At 34.1% G+C, this 21469-nt stretch overlaps 1 protein-coding gene across 2 annotated transcripts; it reads left to right on the top strand.

Annotated features, from left to right (window-relative positions):
• Nucleotides 1-1262: 1262 nt before the first annotated feature.
• Nucleotides 1263-20125, top strand: LOC106057240 (CLK4-associating serine/arginine rich protein-like). Of its 2 annotated transcripts, none has more exons than XM_056022594.1 (19): nt 1263-1459; nt 3400-3540; nt 3638-3735; nt 4397-4495; nt 5938-6020; nt 6509-6593; nt 7334-7458; nt 8966-9062; nt 9914-9992; nt 10099-10172; nt 10581-10622; nt 10762-10953; nt 11647-11976; nt 12984-13157; nt 14270-14318; nt 14903-14975; nt 16191-16249; nt 16988-17523; nt 17691-20125. In XM_056022594.1, the coding sequence occupies exons 2-19, from the start codon at nt 3442-3444 to the stop codon at nt 17809-17811; spliced, it is 2415 nt and encodes an 804-aa protein (XP_055878569.1). In that variant the 5' UTR covers nt 1263-1459; nt 3400-3441; the 3' UTR covers nt 17812-20125. The 2 variants fall into 2 exon arrangements, with proteins under 2 accessions (XP_055878569.1, XP_055878570.1); XM_056022595.1 differs by having other exon boundaries at nt 1263-1434.
• The last annotated feature ends 1344 nt before the right edge of the window (nt 20126-21469 follow it).

A 21469-nucleotide genomic window follows, 5' to 3' on the forward strand; every position in this document is an offset into this window, starting at 1 on the left:
AACTGTTGTTCGCTGAAGATGCAGCACTCAGCTTCCATTCGCAAGAATGATTACAAAGGAAGGTAAATGCTTTGGCAGCTGCATATTAAGAGCTCAATCTTAAAATAAGATTCACCAGACTGAAACTCTGGCACAAGACGTCACGGAAATCACACCCTTACGGTGGTGCAGGAATTTACTTGCGTGAAATTTAGAGTGAAAAAAAAATGAAAATGCTTCTGCAGCAATGGTCGTCAAATGTAAGATTTATAAAGTATTGTTCATAAAAAATGCGGGAAAAAAATTACATATATATAAAAAAAAGTAACAATTAAAATTTAACCATCTAGACTTCGAGACCTTTAAAATCTTTTTAGTGAAAGCCCCTTTTTGTGGAGTCCCCAGGGGCTGTATTCCCAACTACCCCGCCTTAAATCCGGCCCTGCATACCAGCCTAGGACCGCATCTCAAACGAAGATATTTAGATCTAGAGACAGGATTAGTCTAGCGACTGGTGCTCACGACGACCTGCTAATTACTGTAAAAAAAAACAACAACAAAAAAACAACAACACAAACTTAATCTCTACGGCATAGCCTACCACAATGTCCACAGGGCTCGCAAAGACTTTCCTTCAGGAAACAGTACCAGGAAAAAGAAGAAGAGGCAGACAGAGAAAGCGATGGGAACACAATATTAAAGAATGGATGGGCCCGTCATTGAAAGAGATTCTATCTAAGTCAATACGAGGGATGGAGAATGATGGTCAACAGATCTTCTGTGGTGCCCCAACGGTCCAACAGACTAAGAGATAGGTGAAGGTTATAGCATAACAAAACTTATTGAAATTGGTATATTGTTTTTACAGGATCCTGTCCAATTAGGAAAAAAAATGTAGCATAAGATAACAAACACGTAAAACATTTATTTTGTTCATTTTAAAATTAACTTAACTGTACTTAATTAATATAAATTCTTGTATAGGACTATAGGGCCTATATTTTGAAAGAACATGAAGATAAGATATAATAATAGCCTATGTTTACAAATGCATTCAGTTGACATGTTTAAAAAAAATGAGCCAATTCAACTGCATATTGTCTTAAATAGATTTAGTATTCTAGATCTATATATAGAATAATATAGATCTATATCTTCTTTTTTTAAATAACGTCAATATTATATAAGATAGTCAATCTAGGCTAGATCTCGGTCTCTCTCTTTTAATTTCAGTGCTCTTTATTCTAGATCTAGACTAGAGATTTAGAGTAGTCCTGGCATATAGATATAGATTTAGATCTAGAAGATCGACCTGTAGAAACCAAAAATGGCTGATGCTGAAAACCATAAACTCTCAGTTAGATGTAGATTTACATTTAGTTGTCTAAGTCTAGGTCTATTCTTTTTATCTTGATTGATAAGGATCTAAATGCATGGTGAACGCCAAAAACTAAAGTAATTCTTTATATTAATGTTAGAGGTAAGTAGACACATAATCATATAGTCTTTATTATTTATAGTCATGTCATATAATGATCTATTAAAATTTAAATCTATTATTAATTATTAACTATTTAATTTATAGATCTATCTAGACTTAGACTGACTAGACTCGACTCTTTTACTAAATTTTAGTCTTACTTAGACAGTAACTTACTAGGTCTAGATCTATATATATATATATCTAACTTACTAGAGTCTAAGTAATAAAGTTAGTAAGTAGATCTAGATCTAGATAGATCTAGATCTAGATTTAGATCTATCATCTAGATCTAAATTTATACTTAAAAAATTAACTAAACTTGGAACTTAGTGAGGAACTTAGACGACTTAGTGCTTAGTCTTAGACCGTCTTAGTACTTTACTCTAGGTAGTCTAGTGGTCTCTAGATCTAGTTACTACTCATTTACTCAAGTATTACTAGTACTAGAGTCTTAGTACTCTAGGCAGTCTAGGAGTCTAGTAAAACTTAGAACTCTAGACTAGTCAACTAATCTAGTCTAGAACTCTAGATAGATCTACTGATCTAGATCTAGACTTAATTTATCTAGATTCTAGATCAGATACTTTAAGACTTCTTAGTCTTAGACTTAGAACTCTAGACTAGACTAGTCTAGTGGAGTCTAGTCAAGTCTAGTCTTAGTCTAGAGTCCTAGAACTCTAGATCAGATACTAAGACTAAGAGTCTAAGTCTAACTCTAGTCTCTAGATCTAGTAAATTATAATTATTAATTAAGTAATTATATGCTTTATTTTAGTGCCTTTAGACTTTAGTCTTAGTTGAGTAATTTAGGCCTATTATAATATAATGTAGTTATAATGTTTTTTGTTTGGTGTAATGCACAAATTGTAAGACAAATTTCCTTACGGATAATAAAGATTATTATTATTATTATTATTACATTAAAAATTAATAATAATGTAGTATTAAGTAATAATTAAGCCTTCTGCAAACTGCTAAACACAACAGCACATCTAACACAAGAACTTGACAACAAGAGCTTCATTAAACAAGGTGGCGGTTTATTTACAATTACATGAAAAGCCAATACAATACAATGTCACAATTGGCCACATCAAATTCAAATGCTTTCTTGTACAATAGAACTGCCTACTAAACACTACAAGTCTTTCTCTGTCTACTTCTAGACTCGTACAGCTACAATTTCAAGGACTCACTTTGTAGCACACAGTCCTTACTGCTTGCTGTCATGGACTCTACTGTCTATTGTTACACAGTCCGTGAAGGCTCTCGATCACATGACCACAACATGGGTCATATTTGCGTGAACTAGCAGTAATGTCCCTTGTTCAACAGCCCTTGACCTGTGTGATTGGCCTGAATCATGTGTGTCAGTAGGCCGCACACACATTAACCCTTTCAGTCCGCCACTAGGGTTATAACAGTATTAATAAAAAATTATATATACTAATATATATAAATATATAAATGTCTGGTATAAGTTGAATATAACATAAGCCTTTTAAGCTTTTAAAAAGTTATTATAATACTATTATCTAGGCTTAGCCTTATTTATTATGCTTATATGTTAAATAAGTGCAAAATGTCACTGACTGGATTGATTGAACTTTACCACTATAGGCTATATCTAGATCTATGTCTCTAGTATTTATCAAGAGATCCCAGTAACAGGGATTCACATGAAAGTTTGTACAGAGGCTCCTTTTACCTCTTAGGAAGTTTAAGTGATTGCTAAGAAACCTGATTATTTTGTTTCCTATAGGTGGCCTTTTCTTTTTTAATAGAATAATGTTTTCATTTTTAAAATTTTTGTCAGCGTCTATGAAATATAGGTCCTAATATATATTGTAGAAAACACAAAATAATTTAACTAATCTCAGTGAAAATGAATTTTCCCCGATGAAATTTAAAGTTAGTATTGAATTTCAATATTGCAGGCATAAGTTTTTCCTGAGGTTGTTATCTAAACTATTCTAAAAATGTGGCATGAAGCAAGGAGACAAGAGAAGAAAATTCGTGGCATAATGGTGGATTACAAGAGAAGAGCTGACAGACGCAGGGAGTTCTATGAAAAGATTGTAAGTCTTCCTCAAATAACATAAATTATCAGATACAGTTTCAGATGTAAACTTTCAAGAGCAGTTAATTTGATGAGATTTACATTTTGTATCACAGAAACAAGATCCTGCTCAATTTTTGCGAATGTATGGGCGACCTGCCAAAATTCACCTTGATCCAGCAGTTTCATTAGCAGCAGAAGGACCACAAAGCATGTAAGTTTTTCCAATTGTTGAACTCATTAAGGAGATAAAAAAAAGTTATAAGTTGTAAATGTGTTGAGCTACCTATTCCTACTGTGTGTGTGTTGAACTACCTATTCCTACTCTGTGTGTGTTGAGCTACCTATTCCTACTGTGTGTGTGTTGAGCTACCTATTCCTACTCTGTGTATTGAACTACATATTCCTACTGTGTGTATTGAATTACTTATTTCTACTGTGTGTGTTGAACTACCTATTCCTACTCTGTGTGTATTAAACTACATATTCCTACTCTGTGTATTGAACTATTTATTCCTACTGTGTGTATTGAACTACTTATTTCTACTGTGTATATTGAACTACATTATATTCCTACTCTGTCTATATATATATGTCTATATAAGAAATGTACTTATTATGTTGTTAGTCAGTCGCTTAGGGATTGAAGCATACATGAAGCACTGTAGACTAGTAGATTATTTTTAAATAAGGTCTTATCTATAGTCTTATAATAATCTTTAAAAAAGGGTAATGCTATTATGATGCTTAGTGGGCCATTTTGTTACAGGACATTGGCCCCTTTGACCAGTCTGCCCTTGATTAAAATATTTACAAAGTACTATTTATAGTAACATGTTTTATTGAATCTATTTTTATTTAATCTTTTACTGTAGGATGCCATGGCAAGGTGACACAGAGAACATGATAGATCGTTTTGATGTGCGAGCCAACTTAGATCTTATTCCTGAATATAATGTCTTAAAGAATCACAGGTTTGTTTAGGTCATACTTTTAAAAAACTATTTCAGTAAAGAAGGGAAATAAAATGTGTTTCCTTAGGAAGCCATTGTGATTACTAAGTGTCTCATTTCAATTGGATCACATTATTTCAATGAGCCCTTGTGCAGACATATGCGGAACCGTCCTGCAAAATCATCAAAAAAAGCTCACTCATTTGCATTTGCGTTTTTTTGTTCCGCCTAGCCTGAATTCCTACAAAAAAAAAATATTTATTAATAGTGCGAAATGAAAATAATGAATGCAAAATAAAATATGTATTTAGGTCTGTGTTTATTGTTTACTTTTCTTCTTCTCCCGAACCCAGTGTGTCCTAAATATAAATTAACGAAGATATGATTGAGCTAGGTCAGATCTAGAGTCTGGATCTAGATCTATACTCTGGTAGCTCTAGTAGTCTAGATACTAGATCTATTCTTAGAATCTAGTAAGCGCTAATAAGCCAAATACTCCATTCAAATCCCTTTCTTTTCCTGACAATGGATCCAAATCTATATTATCATTATCTGACTGGTTTCTTAGATCTAGAGTGTAGACCTAAATGTTATTAATTAACTTAGGCACAGTAAGGCTATAGATTAGATTCATTAGATCTGCTTAGATCTATTACTTAGGCTAAGTCTAAATTACTTTCTAGATCTAGAATCCAGAAGTATGATTAGATCTTATATACTCTAGAATAGAAATAGACTTAGATTTTAGATCTAATACTAGTAGTAGTAGAATTAGAAGATGATAGATCTAGATTTCTAGATAGTAGATTTAAGTAGATGTAATAAATTTAGTTCTCAATAAGTCCGTAGATCTAGAGATAAATATTTAGATTTTAGATCTAGATCTATAATATAATTACTATAATCTGTCCTTAGACTTAGAGGACTTATTAGAATTATTAGATCTAGAACTATTAGACTGAGCAGTAGACTCTAAATTATTCTAGATCTAGAACTAGAGACATCTAAAGTGACTAGAGTAGAGCCCCAGAAAAGGCTAGATAATGAAGTCATTCAAGTGTAGTATATGTAGATTGTAGAATAATCTAGTCTAGTTTCTAGATCTAGTAGTTAGTAGTAACAAATAAAAAATAGATAGTCATAGTAACATTAGAGTTTAGGTCATCAGAAAACATTTTGAATTATTTCATCATGTAGAGTTAGATATAACTGTTGATTTCAAACAAAGGACAAATTAAGATTATGACCTACAGGTTTTCTTAGTTTTAATTCTACTATTTACATCTGATGTGCAAGAAGCAAACTAGCATTGTTATTTAGTAATAATGGAAGTTTTTATTTATTGCATGCACTATGGCTGCCAAACGTTTATGTTCCACATTGAGGTCCAAAATTCTTTATGTGAGATTATGATTAATTTAGTTAATTATTGAAATAATTAGAATAATGTGTTTGTTCTGTAGGCCAGAGGTTGAGGATGATGATGAAGAGAGACAAGCAAACTATGAACGCTATCGAACATTAGTGGAAAATGAAGCAGCAGGCTGTAGGTTTAGTTCTTCTTGTTATTTTACCAATTGTAAAGTCAATACCAAACTGTAGATGTTTCTGTTCTGTCTCCTCAGTGAAGTCTGTAGATGTTTCTGTTCTGTCTCCTCAGTGAAGTCTGTAATGTTTCTGTTCTGTCTCCTGAGTGAAGCCTGTAATGTTTCTGTTCTGTCTCCTGAGTGAAGTCTGTAATGTTTCTGTTCTGTCTCCTCAGTGAAGTCTGTAATGTTTCTGTTCTGTATCCTGAGGGAAGTCTGTAATGTTTCTGTTCTGTCTCCTGAGTGAAGTCTGTAATGTTTCTGTTCTGTCTCCTCAGTGAAGTCTGTAATGTTTCTGTTCTGTCTCCTGAGGGAAGTCTGTAATGTTTCTGTTCTGTCTCCTGAGTGAAGTCTGTAATGTTTCTGTTCTGTCTCCTGAGGGAAGTCTGTAATGTTTCTGTTCTGTCTCCTGAGTGAAGTCTGTAATGTTTCTGTTCTGTCTCCTCAGTGAGTGAAGAGCAATGTCTGCACCAGATTTATCTTGATGAACATTTTGGCACTCTAAGCAAAGGCTCTGAGGAAGAGAAAAAAAAGTAATGGATAAGTTACATTAGTTGTAAACATTTTTACCATTCAGTTTATAAAAATTAGTTGTTTTGAAAGAGATCTTGTTTCTTGCAGTAGTGTAGCAGCTTGTTTATTGTGTGTTGACTAAGTTCATCAATTCTAGTCTAGAAAATCACCATAGGAGATCTTATCTTATATAATACAGACGTTACTTCAAAAAAGAAGATGATTACATCCTATGTGGAGATAAATTCTACTGTTTTATTAAAGCTGGGTGGCCCAATGCAAAACAAAAGTCAGGTACTCATTAGAACTTGATGGGGACTGAATTAGGCCTCAATAGCCTAAGTACAAAGTATTAGGTCTCAATAGCCTAAGTACAAAGTATTAGGTCTCAATAGCCTAAGTACAAAGTGTTAGGTCTCAATAGCCTAAGTACAAAGTGAATCCTCATCAGAGTTTGGGCTTGAAACCCTATGCTCAGCAGTTTTATCTCTGTACCGCCATGCTCCCTCCCAAAACTGTAGTCTAGGACCATCTAATAATAATAATTCTGTACTATCTAAATCATGTTGTTTATAAAATTATAAGAACTTGGTGGTTTTGTTTCAAGCAGTGTGGTAGTCATCTGTTGTTAAGTCTAGTTTTTTAGAAGCACTATCTTTTTTTCTTTGACATTGTAAAAAGCATGTGTTGTATTTAGTTGTTTAGTAGCCATACTAAGGATTTCTAATGATTATTCCCTCCTGTTATACCTGTTCTACAGAAATGCTGATAAGAAAGCCGCCATTGGTTTTGTCTATGAAGACAGTACACCTGCTGACAAGGGAGATGGGAACATTGAAAGTGAGAATGAAGAAAGTGAAGAGGATTTAGAAACTGCAGACTTGGGTAAGTGTTTGATTCTTTTGTGTATTGTAAGAATACTATAATTTCTCTTGATATTCTCTTGTGTTATTATTTTGTGCATCCATTTTATGTTTGAAGCATTGCATATTTGTATACTTTCCTTAGTTTATACTTTCGATTACTAATAATAAGGTTTGTCTTTGAGTCAGAAGATTAATAAGGAATGCAGTATTTCCCATGGCTACGCCGCCCCAGCTGTGTTTAGTAGCCATACTAAGGATTTCTGTGACCAGCTGTGACCTACATGCTTTTTTTTTTTTCCAGCTTAATGTTTTTAGCTGTCACTAATTGTGATGAATAACAGTTGGGCAGCATTTATGAACAGATAGTACAGACAAATCTGAAGTGCTAGAACTACTGCTGTCTTCTTCTTCTTCATCGTTCTCATTGTTATGTTGGAGTGTTCATATGACTAGACCAATACACGAGATGAACTGCGCAGTGGTTTCCAAATCAGGGAGCTCTCCATATAGTTTTCTTTCTATTGGGGTGATTTGGGGCCAATGTCTTATATGGGCCTCTTGGTAAAGAGAGCAGTTTTGGAGGATGTGGTCGGCATTTTCTGGTGATACTCCACATGGGCAGATTTCACTGGTTCCAATTTTGAGCTTCCGGTACATGTGTTGTCGCATTCTGTTGTGTCCGGTCCTGAGTCGAAAGATTAGACGTTGGTCTTGTGGGGATAGCTTATAGTAAGCGTCATCTTTCTTGTAATTTGGATGGGAGCTCGTCCATTTCTCATTTATTTTATCTACAATTAATTTCTTCATTTCTTCTGGTTTATTTGTGAGTTAGTTGTATATTAGCTGGTATCCATTGAATTTTGCTGTTGTTGTTGAGCTTTGTAAGTGCTGTTCTGAGATTTTTAATATAAGAGGAATCAGAGTTTTGCCAGCTTTGGAGGGTTGTTTTCGCATCGGTTAGAAAGACAATCTGACTGTGAGGGGAACTTGGATGATTTGCTAGCATGGTAGCAGCTAGTGCCAGTGCTTCCCTTTCTGCTCTGTGACTGTCAGAGAGCTCTCCGACTGCTGTCTGAATTGAAAGTATAAACTAAATATATTCCAATTCAAATTCAAAATACAATTGCCCATTTGTCAAGTCACAATCACATCCAATAAAACTGAAAGCTGCAAATACGCTGAAAATAAATGTATAGGATGAGATTTCTCATGGCTTAGTGTCAAGTTTAACAGGAGCCGAAACAAAGCTCCAGTGCAACCCCAAAAATTACTTTGCTAAGATAATGGAAGGAATTTTATGATATATTTATTTAAAACTAATTTGATAATATGAATGAAGTAAAATTATGTTATTTTATATTTCCTATAAATAGTATGTTAATGTAAACTGGTAATTAAATAAACGAGATTAGATTTTTTTTCATAGCTGTACACTAATCTCCTAAAGTTGTGGTTTTAAGTCAAAGCTTGGAGGATACCATAGATCCTGTTACATTTTGATATCTTTGCTGTATTCCTATGTTCAGATGTGACTATAGACGTTGATTCCCTGACACCAGATCAAAGAAAGGAAGTCAACTTATGTGCTACACAGTATGGTATGAAAGATGATGACTTTAGCAGGTGAGAAGGATAACATTCTGTTTTTCACTATTCTTCAGTATCAAACCCACCTGCCAATCATGTGCTAGCATTATGTAGCTGTATGACTGAAAGCAGTTACACAATTTGTTGAAATCAAAGACATGCAACTCGCGCCATGTTATTTGACACTTAAAAAATTTTTTTTTTTAAAAGTTCTAAATAAATTTAGAGCGCATAGCTTTAGTTAAAAAATTTAGTAGTGCTTACCCCTTCTCCTTAAAGTGTTTTTTTGGTCTACAACACAGACAATAGTGTAACACACAAAATGTCATTGGTGTTACTGGATTAGTGTGCTGTATATACCTCTTCTGGTATTGTTGTAATGTTCTTCTTCTTATTAATTAAATACTCATATCTTCATGACTTTGTTGTGTATTCTTATTAAGCTTGCTGCGTACTTCAACCACAAGACATATAAATTAGTACTAACTCCAATGTTGCAGACTCACATTTATGGAATAAAATAATAGTTTACAAGTAGGCAATCTCAGCCATCAATAACATGAATAAGTTCTCCAATATGTTTCACAAACATTTACAATTCCAACATGAATACACAAATTCTAAACCACAGGCCTAACACATCTGTATCTTCTCAGAACATGGCGCAGACTCTTACTTAGCATGCCGTTCCTTCTCGTCATGTGACCAACAAAAATGGTACCCCGTGATTGACAATGTGAAGTCCCCTACTTCTTATGATTCTCACCAAAAAATAGTGTTACAAATAGTAATAAAATAAATTGATTATATATATAAAGAAAAATGACTGTGTTTTGTTTGTGTAGTTTAGTGTTAACCCTAGCCCCGATGTTGTTGTTTTGTTCCAGACTTCTGAGAAAAGATAAAGAAGAACTAGAAGCCTTGCGGGAAGCCAAACAGTTGGAAGAAGCCAAAGCTCAATTTTCAGTAATTAAAAAAAAAAATTTTAACTTTATTTTTACAGTTTTTTTTTTTTTTGCTTTAGATATATATATATAAGCAATTTAAAACAAAACTAACTGTTTTTATAAAGGGAAGAAAATCAAGACGAGAGCGTAGAGCTATAAATGAGAGGCGTCAAAATCCTCAGAGATTTAGTCGGCCAAGGTTAGTAAATAACTTAAGTGAACTTAACACACACACAAAAATGTATGTAATATCATTTTAGTTTCATTTCATTAATTCCTATTTCTATTTATAAACAATTTTTAAAGTTTTTCATTCTTTTTTCGTAAACATGTAAGTAAAATAACGAAAGTAGTTTTTCAAAGTGCCTTGATTCTACAGTATGTTTCAACACAATTATTGCTATCAAAAGTCCATTGAGTCTACAATATGTTTCTTTTAAACACATAATTATTGTATATCAAAAGTTGCTTTGAGTCTACAGTATGTTTCTTCTAAACACATAATTATTACTATAAAAAATGCCTTGAGGCTACAGTATGTTATTTTAAACACATATTATTGCTATTTCTACATTGTGTATATACAACTACTGTTTGAATTTTTCAGTTATGCAGCAAGGGAAAGCCCCAAGTATGAACCTTATAAGAGGTAAGTTGCTATCTCATTTCTCTGTTGTTTTGTAGTTAAGTAGACATGAACATAGCTTTGTTGATCTACATTAGAACTGAAAACATTGTTTACTATTAGGAATGTAAATGAAATTGAAACATTACATTATCTCCACCAGGCCAGGCTCCTCGTCAAGGTCTAGATCAAGGTCAAGGTCATCCGAACCAGCTCCAGTTACATTCATTACCAGTTTTGGAGCAGACAGTGATGATGAGGCTGTCGTTCAAGGGCCGTCACTGCCAGCATCTAACAAATCATCATCTCAGAAAGGAAAACCATCCCCTCAATCTTCTAAGTGTGAGACTCCATGGTCGGTGTATGATTTAGTTCATTGGCTTACAAGGGTTGATCATAAACTTTGCTAGAGGGAGTCTTTAGTGTGTGGAAAAAAAAAAGTGTTTAAAGATGTAGGAATATTTGTGACATTTGATATCTTGAAATTTGGCTAGTTTGCCTGGAGGATTGAATTCATCTGAACTAATCAAGGTTTTTTGAGCTCCTAGTGATATTTAAGCCTGAGTATCAGACCTTATTTCATCACTGTATAGAGATGTTATTAACATAGATACATGTCTGGAGACATAGTTAAACTAAAAGTACTTATTAGGCTGAATTTATTATTTTTTAAAAAATATCTTACCTTTTATTCTTATGGTCTTGCAGATTACTCCATTTCTAGCAAGATTCATTTGTTTTTTTTTTTTGTTTTTTTCTTTAATCTTCATAATCAAGACATTTCTTGGTGTATCCAAATATAAACAAATATTTTCTTTTAAGAGCCTCAGAAAGTACAGTGACAATGACACATAAAAAAATATAAAGAAGCAAACCTTATTAATGAAAAAAATTAAAGTAAATTCTAACTAAATCTGAAATATATGAAACAAATATTTGTTGTAAAAACTTGTTCTTTAACATAGGTTGCTAGTAATCAATTCATAGGAAGGAGATCGTGAATGGCATAATCTACAAGGTTATAAAAACAAATATCTGTGTTTGGCAGGTTACGTCGGCGCAGCTCAAGTCGTAACAAAAGTAGAAGCAGATCTGCGAGATCCTCTTCACGATCAAGTTCGAGGTCTCGGTCAGGCCGCAGGCGTAGAAGAAGCAGCAGTAAATCCAGTGTGTCTTCCAGTAAGTCAAGGACGAGGTCACGGTCAAGGTCCTGCTCCCCTGTTAAATCTGGAAGCAGTAAAACTTCTTTGGCCAGAAGGAGTAACGGTAGAAATAATTCAAATTTGTCTCGAAGGGTCCACAGGTCTCATAGTCACAGTATGTCAAGGTCAAGAAGTAGGTCACGGTCAAGAACTTCTCATTCAAAATCAAGCAGAAGGTATTAGTGATTTTTTTTTCTCCATCAAGTTTTAAAAAAAAATAGAATAATTCTTGAACTTTAGCTCAGATCATATGTACAGCTGCAAAGAAACTATTGGAAAGAAAGCTCTTGAAATCTGAACATGTTGTGCAAAATATTTGAACACATACATTAATTGTTTGATTAATATATCTTTTTCCTGATCATTATCTGTTTGAAAGCTAATTTAAAGCAACTCCATAAAAATATTTCAAGAAGTGTTTTTGACTGTAAGTAGCTTACCTCCCTTACATTGCTTGCCCAAGTGAAAAGTGTTTTGGTGATTTGCATCATAAATGTTTATCACAATAATCTACACTTTTCACATTTCACAAAGGGATATGGGACAATATAAGGGAACTTAGAGAAAAATATTAGAATATAAAAAATATCAACAATGTCAAGGATGCTATATTGAAAGATCACTGTTGCCAACTAAATCTAGAATATCATACCTTCCTCTCATGTCTGCTTTATTACTGCTACTTAGTCTTTAGTTGTATGTCTGTCGTATGAAACTAATACTCCCTCGATATTGATGTTCTTCTGTGCTGCTACAAATTGAAAGCTTAGAAAATTTGATTTGTCTGTGTTAAAAGTGCACATAATGGATCTTATATCTTTGAAAACAAATATCTTATTTCCTCTTCCTTTAGTCTGTACACCAGATACACCAAATAGACTGTTATTTCTAGTTTTCCCCATGGATAGGAATCTTCTGTATTCAGCATTTACCTGTGATTGTATTATTTGGATAAGCTTTGTTTTTATGGTTTATACAGTAACACCTAATACTTTTTTTGTTTGTTGCCTCAGGGATCACTTGTTAGAAACTGCAATCACTATTTTAATCCATGCTTTAATTTCTTATTATTTGTTCTTCTCTAAATGAAACGATTTTCTGAACTTGTAATTGAAAGAAGAAAAAAACAACAACTAAAGGATTATTGATGATGATATTTTAACCTATACCCACGTTTTACTAGATCTAGCAGTCCAACCAAAAAGGTAGCCATTAAACGCTATAGACGAGACAGTCTGTCATCATCTTCTGAGCTGAGTGGCTTAGAGTCAGATGAAGACTCCAAAATGACGTCCTCGTCCTCATCTGTGACAGCAGCGAAGTTGAAAGCACCACTTAGTAGAGATGTTGATATAAAGTAAGTCTATGTGGTGTGCTTGTGACTTTTGTATATATTCTTTTGGAGGAATCAAATGTTTTTGTTAGAAAAGGGACTCGTTTTCACTACATAATTTTTTTTTTTATATGATGGGTATCAATTGTTTAAAAAATTATGGATAAGAAACTCCTTGACTTTTTTTCATCAGTAACACATAACTTAAGATCTTATGTATCTAGCTGGATCATGTAAACAAATAGACTGCCACTGTGTGTATTTTGTGATCAAATTTTATTTAATGTGCTTGGCTTCCCACACTTGGATCTGAGATATCAAGTGTGAATACCACTTGTAGTTAGTAGTTTGAATTTTAAATGGGTATTTGATATTTGTTTGGAATGGTAAAAATGTGATCAATGTGCGAACCATATGAAAGCTGTCAATTTATCCTTGGTCACAAAACAGGTAAGGGTCTGTGGCATATGATGTAAAGTACATGTGATATTAAGTTTCTTCTTTTCATTGATTACATTTAATGAAAGTTTATTATATTTAGTTGTCTTGTATTTGAAATGCTCATGCTGGTCTTTCTCATAAGTAATACTATAATTTGTTTTTCATTTGCTTGGATGCTTGTCTCAACATTTAGTCCACCTGGTGTAATCAGTTTGTTCACATCATTAAATCACTTCAACTGACAAATTCTAACATCACCAAACTAATATTTGGGGAGGACAGTTGGTTTCATAGTAATTTCTGCATTAGTTTTGCTTTGATTTCTAAATACAGTTTTCAGATTTCATTTCATTCTGTACCTTTTGATCATATTTTATACAATTTCTTTCAGAATCCCCACAGCAGTACTGTTTTTTTAAAATCATGAAATTATTCTACTGATTTGTGCTTACAAAAACATTATATTTTTAATGCTAATAAAAAAAAGCAATATCACCATACCAAATTTAATTTACAGTAACAAAATAGATGGGTTAACAATACATGAAGTTCAAATGTAACCTAATTATTCAGGGAACTCAACAACTCTCTTCATTTTTAAGGTGTGGCTAGGAAATAAAGTTTGAATATGTATACACATGGACTGTTTGTTTCTCTTCATGTAGTAACTGCTGTGTTTTTCTGTTTGTTTTCAGAGCTGATTTAAAGAGTGGTAAAATAAGCAGCAAACCTCTTCATATTCAAGTCAGTAAGAGCCTTTTCTTTGGAACAATGCACTCTTGTTTGTTTTAGACTATTTTTCTCATGCCATCTGATAGGGTGACCAAGCTCCTGATAACTCATTGTGCACTAACCTCATGCATATATTGAGTGCCAACACTAACTCAAAAGTTGAGAGCAATATCAGAGACTCTGTAAAAAAGATCAGAGTGTAATTATTCCTTAACGTGTATTCTTTAACAAGATCCAAATGAGCTAAGTGTCCTGCCTCAACTCTAATCCAATGTGTTTGAAATAGTTTCACACTCTGGAACAATACAGACAGACAATAAGTGTACACATTGTTTTGAAGGAAACATTAATCTTACTAGCATTTGTACTGAAATCTAATTGAAAGTTTTTATTTGACTGACATCATTAGGTGAACATTAGGACTTGTTTTAAGAAGAAATAATTTGTTGAACTCTTAAAATTTGTTCGCCCCCCCCTTTTTTTTTTCCACCTGCTCCCCCCTTCCCAATCTAACCTTATTTTTTGATGTTTTATCTCCAGTTTGTTTCATTTGTTATTTGATCTAATTTCTTTTTTTTTCCCCTTAACTTTTTTAGTCCTCTACCAATGTTCGAGAGACTCCTCAAGAAAGGCTTAAAAGGAGAATGCAGGCTCAGATATCCAGACAATGTAAGTGTCTGGCCAATGTTCTAGGCTAGAGTTTGTTACTGAGATTCTGTTAAGTTGTCTGTGTGGGATTAAGCATGTGTTAACCGTAGAGTAACATTCAATATCCCTCTGTCTCATTGTTTGATTCGTTTTAAGAGTTGGGCACTATAATTTAGATGTTTACATTTGTTAGGAATATAATTTAGATGAGTAAATTTGTGAGGAAATATAATTTAGATGTATACTTTTGATAGGAACTATAATTTAGATGTATACATTTGATAGGAACTATAATTGAGATATGTACATTTGTTAGGAACTATAATTTAGATGTATACATTTGTTGGGAACTATAATTTAGATGTATACATTTGTTAGGAACTGTAATTGAGATGTGTACATTTGTTAGGAAATATAATTTAGATGTTTACATTTGTTAGGAACTATAATTTAGATGTATACATTTGTTAGGAACTATAATTGAGATGTATACATTAGTTAGGAACTATAATTGAGATGTATACATTAGTTAGGAACTATAATTGAGATGTATACATTAGTTAGGAACTATAATTGAGATGTATACATTAGTTAGGAACTATAATTTAGATGTATACATTAGTTAGGAAATATAATTTAGATGTATACATTAGTTAGGAAATATAATTTAGATGTATACATTTGTTAGGAACTGTAATTTAGATGTATACATTAGTTAGGAACTATAATTTAGATGTATACATTTGTTAGCAACTGTAATTTAGATGTATACATTTGTTGGGAACCATAATTTAGATGTATACATTTGTTGGGAACCATAATTTAGATGTATACATTTGTTAAGAACTATAATTTAGATGTATACATTTGTTAAGAACTATAATTTAGATGTATACATTTGTTAGGAACTATAATTGAGATGTATACATTTGTTAGGAACTATAATTGAGATGTATACATTTGTTAGGAACTATAATTGAGATGTATACATTTGTTAGGAACTATAATTGAGATGTATACATTTGTTAGGAACTATAATTGAGATGTATACATTTGTTAGGAACTGTAATTGAGATGTATACATTTGTTAGGAACTAAAATTTAGATGTAGACATTTGTTAGGAACTATAATTTAGATGTGTACACTTGTTAGGAACTATAATTGAGATGTGTACATTTGTCAGAAGATATTGACTTGGAAGTGTTGTGTAAGTCTCACTTTATTTCCTCCTTCAGTTAAAGCTGATAAAAAGGCAGAGATCACCAAAATCACCAAACAAGAACAAGAAAGACTGGTGAGTGTCATTTAGCAGCATCTGGAGTTTGTGTCTTTGGTCCTGGTAATGAGGCTTCACTTTCAGTTGCTGTCTGACTGGACCAAGTGTTTTTAAGCGTAGTTCTGGTGGGGATGTACCAAGCATTGAATATATGCAACTAGTCACTGCAATCTGACTCCTACTAGAACATCAGCTTGTGGGTGGGACCTTTGATCTTCAAGTTTCTCCTGAGGGTACCACTTTCAGACCTTGAGATCTCGTACATTGGGGGCAGATGATGAAAAGTTCATCCGTTTTTTTTTATGTTACAAACGGTTAACAAGGGTGTCATGTTATCAGCACAAAGGTACTCTTTAGAGTTGGGAGGACCGGGGGGGGACATCTTAAAAATACCAAAGTTCTAAATCTCAGTCTTCAGATAGGTTTCTACTTGAGACCTTTCAGTTCAGTAGCCTCCCTGTATTTTACTTTGTTCTATCCATCTCTGTGAAGTCTTGGTCAACGCTGCTGCACTTTTTTCTGTTACATGACCAAGCCCTATTCATTTTTAGTGCTAAATTAGTTATAATTTAAAAAACTCATGTTTTTTCTTGTGACTTTTAAATTCTTGAATATATGTAATTTTAATACAATCTTTGGTGAGGCTTTGTTGATTAAAAAAATAATGCTTGATTTTTTAAAAATGTTTTAGCAGTTTTTAGCATTTTTTTCAATCTTGAATAGAAATTTTATAGTTGGCATCTTATTGATTTGTAGGACAGAGAAGAAGAAATCAGAAATTTGGCTTTTGAGATGAGACGCAGGGAGAGGGAGAAACGACACAGAGAAAAGGAAGAAGAAGAGCGTGAGAGGCGAGCCAGAAGACACAGCAGACACCAGAGTAGCCGCAGCAGTAGTGGCAGCAGCAGCAGGAAAAATAGCAAGTCCAGCAGTCGTAGCCCTATCAAGAGCCGAAGCCCAGTCAAAAGTAAGAGCCCCGAGAGAAAAAGAGATGACAAAGATGACAGGAGGAGGATGGGAAAATATGAAGAGCGGAGGAGATCAGGGGTGTCGTCTCCGGTTTCCTCGTCCTCAGAAGATCGGAAAAGGCCGGAAGATAGAAAGTGGGATGGCAGGCGGGAGCACAGCAGGTGGGATGGTGATGGTGACCGGTCTGGAAGGTCAAGAGGTAGCAGCATCCGAAGTACTGGTCGCTGGAATGGAGATTCTGGCTCTTGTGATAACTGGGGCTCAGACGGTCATGGATGGGAAAGAAAAGTGCAAAGCTGGGGGGATAACTCATTTCAATCAAGGTTAGTCTTGTTTTTGGTGACTTCCCCTAGAAAAAAATTAATGTATTCTATTAGTATTCTTTTTTTTTTTTTTTTTTTAATGTCCAGTATATTCCATTGTGAAATGATCAAACTATTAGTCCAGATTTGTTATAGGTATTCTATGTTAGTATTTTTGTATATTGCAGGCCTCCAATGAGCTCAAGGGCTCGCCCTCCTCTTCTCAAGAGACCAACATCCCCCTTGATGTCAAGGCCCCGTCCTCCGAATGACCCTCGACTCATGGAGGAACCGATGGATTTTTCATAAACTGGAATAAACTGCTTTATAAATCTGTGCTTAGCATAGGTGCATGGAAACGTATTGATGACATTGCTCTAGTTCTGTTGAAGCACTTGGCATGAACAATTGACGTCTGCTGGTTGTTGCTGCTCTGAAACCTTGTCTGCTAAAGTGTGTGTTCCAGTGACTCAACTGAGGCTGGATGAATGACTTTAAACCAAGCTTTTTTTTTTTTTATTGTTGTTATTTCCACTAAAACTTGCTTGCATTGTGAAAATGAAGTGGTCATGAAGTTGACAGTTTGATTCATTTCTGTAGTGTTCAGGGGTTGAGTTGTGCACTTGATAAGCTTTTTGTATACATTTTTTTGGGGGCTAACCTGTCAAGATCTCAGAGATAAAATTATGTATCTTGACATGTCTGCTGTAATCCTTTTCTTAAAGTTTCTCTTAATTTTGATTAAGATTTTACTCAGCAACCCACTGTTGGATGAAAATGTCAATCTTAGGTGAATTAATTTTAAGCTGAATTGAAAAAATGTTTTTTTTTTATAGACTTACAGAAAATCTAATGGTTTCAAGGTTCAACAGAAGACTTTTGTTTGTACTGGACAAATGAACTGCTGTTTAGATTTTAGTGATCATTTTTTTAAAATAAACTATTTAGTTTAAAATATATTTTATTTACAAAGCTTATATTAATTCACTCTAGCTCTATCTGATAAAATGTTAGTGCTTTATTCCCCCCCCCCCCCCCATCTCAGATCAATCTGAAATTTTGCACTATTATTTCTTTTACCTGACAAAACAAAAATAAGTTTTAAAAATTAACCAATTAGTTAATTAACTATTGGTAATTAGCTACTTTGTTTGGTATCTCGAACAAGGGAAAGAAATTGTAATTTACTGAAGTGATGGTATAAGCTGAATTAGCCTCCTTTATACTTTGTAGAGATAAAGCTTTGAAGTTTGAAACCAACATAAAATCTTCTAGTTTCATAAGCACTTCCCTGGCACAGTGGTTAGTATGTTGGCTTGAAGAGGCTGGAGGTCATTCCAACCCTTTTTTTTTACCCAGATATTCCCTTCTTTCTCCCCCCACTCCCTTTTCCCACTGGTGCAGACCAGTCATAGGATCATAGCATAGTGAGAAAGCTAAAAGCATGAAATAGCGCTAAACAAAAACAATTACTGAAAAGTATTTCTAATCTCACAGATTTATTATTGTTAGTCTAGATCAGTGATGCCCAAAATACTTCCCGAGGGTCAGATCCGGCCTGCGACATGGTTATATCCGGCCTGCCGAAATGTTGACACAAAGTGGAGAAAATCCCCTCCAAAAAAAAAAAGGTTGAAAATTGTGTCTTTACCTACTTAGGACTCTTATATTTTCTCTGATATATTGATACCATGACCTTCAACGTTTGTGAACAGAAACTGTAGAATCTACCAGGAAAAGTGGGCGGATCTTTACTAGTTTGCGGAACATGATAATAAGCCTACATCTTTGTTTTATAAAGAAAGTGTGACTGTTTAAAAAAACATATATATCGGCATTATAAAATAATTATGGTGGCATTATGGGTTTCAACCACGAATAAAAGATTGTTGAACTACAACTAGAGATTTGAGGATCGATGTGACTAGTAACCAAAAAGAGACCTACACTGATGCTCACGTTTTAAGTAGACAAATGAAGTTATTTTCTGACGCGTAAAAAATATTACCGTCAAATATCACATGAAATGATGAATGTAGCACTACGTCAGAACGGTTTTGGTAAAATAGTTTCAGAACAATATCATTTAGTTTTTGTAACTTTTCGGTCACGTGGCCTTGAAACGAGTGTTGGACATTAAAATGGCCCGCAGGTCGAATTAGGTTGGGCATCACTGGTCTAGATCTATTACAAATGTAATTACATGACTGATCCAAACTATGCTTAGTATAAGCTTTGTTTTTTTGTTTTTTTTCAAAAGTATTTTTTATGTTTTTCTTGCTTAATGAAATCTGTTTTTATTTCTGCTCTCAATGTTAGAATATTATTTTAAAGCCTTACAATTTGTTGTCCCTAAGGCTGAGAATGCATTAAACATTGTTAATGCCCTTTCTGTTATCTAAATAGAAAGATTTTGTTTCTTGACTGAGTTTAGTACTCAAGTATTGAATGTACTAGTTCCACTAGCTACTGAACCTACATGGCCAGTGTACTGAGTGGAAACACAGACTGTGTTGGTAAAAGATGCTCTAGCAGTCTGCATAGTAAATCTACCGTATCTATTGATTCTGTCTGTTATCTGTTGTTTGTATATAACATATTAAACTAATTTCACTTGTACAAACCTTTGTGTTGATACATTTTTTAAAAGTTGTTTCCCTTGTATTACTGTTACAAAATACATTGAACAAAATTCAGAAAAACAGATTCGAAGTAGAAGAATAATTGTTGAACAGAAGCTGAGGCGCAGAAAGTCTTTATAGAATGATACTATGTTCTCAGCTCTGATAGATACGTACTGTAACAGAAAAAGTAATTCTAGAAACATGTGACTATTTTCTCTGGTCAGTTCTATTTAGATATGTACAACACTATCAGCTCTTTCCTTGGTCATTAGTTCTCTAGTACCTGCACAGTATTTCAATTCTAGAATAGTGTTTCATTCTCCTAAGTTTTCATTTATTTAAAAACATTATTTAGTGTATATCTGCTGTTATAGCACTCTGTGCATATAGGCCTATACATATATACCTTTGTAGAGTAAAGTATTCCTTTTAGACCAGGGGTTCTCAACCTGTGGGTCGCGACCCCCTTGGGGGTCGATTGATGATTTGCCAGGGGTCGCCTAAGACCATCGAAAATATGGATTGTTATTGTCTACTCTTCTATTTCTGTCTGTGTGTGTGGGAGGGGGGGGGGTCGCGGCAGAGTGGTGGATTGTAAAAAGGGGTCGCCGAGCTTAAAAGGTTGAGAACCGCCGCTTTAGACGTTGTGATCTACAGGGGCAGATAATGTAAAGCTTATTTGTTTCTATGGCCAATGGTTAACAAGGGTGTTATTTGGCCATCACAACCACCAACTCCCTTTACTTCCCAAACGTATATCAGGTACTCATTAGGATTGTATGGACTCAGGGGCGTTTCATCTAAAAGTCCCAAAGTTCAAAATCCCAGGAAGCCGAGTGCTTTACCACTCGGCCACAACATCTTTCAATTAACGAAAAAAACACATTAAATGCCAAATAGAAACTTTCCAAACTATGTATATAGACATTGGAAGCCAAATTTCTCTGTAAATCCTGCATGTACATACAGTAAATACTCAACATTTAAACTCTTTACTCTTTAAACTCTAAATTCTTTAAGGACAAGCTCTCTTAAGCTAATCTGCTGTATGGACACCCACACGAAATGTCTACTCATAAAATCTGGCCAGCAAATTATGTCACACTAACACGTCAATGTTAAGCTAGTGGAACATATACATGAGTTGTCTCCCTTGTTTTTCGGATTGAGCTTTCTCTGGAAAGTTAGACTATGTAAGGGATTGACCTCTCGTTTAGTTGTGTGTTGTCTACTCTCTCAAATGGCACACTCCTATTTAACTAACCTTCCCCATTCCCTCCACTCTAGGAGCTCCAGCCCCCCCACCACAACGCCGGATGTTTACCAATAAACTCCTTGAAAAA

The sequence above is a fragment of the Biomphalaria glabrata genome, chromosome 3 (assembly GCF_947242115.1).
Source record: "Biomphalaria glabrata chromosome 3, xgBioGlab47.1, whole genome shotgun sequence".
NCBI lineage: Eukaryota > Metazoa > Mollusca > Gastropoda > Planorbidae > Biomphalaria > Biomphalaria glabrata.

Bases quoted from the DNA above. Each gene is read 5' to 3' on its own strand.
- LOC106057240 (XM_056022594.1), top strand. From the start codon at position 3,442: ATGTGGCATGAAGCAAGGAGACAAGAGAAGAAAATTCGTGGCATAATG. The intron at 3,541-3,637 runs GTAAGTCTTCCT...TTTGTATCACAG, and splicing joins GGGAGTTCTATGAAAAGATT to AAACAAGATCCTGCTCAATT. The intron at 13,158-14,269 runs GTAAGTCTATGT...GTTTGTTTTCAG, and splicing joins AGTAGAGATGTTGATATAAA to AGCTGATTTAAAGAGTGGTA.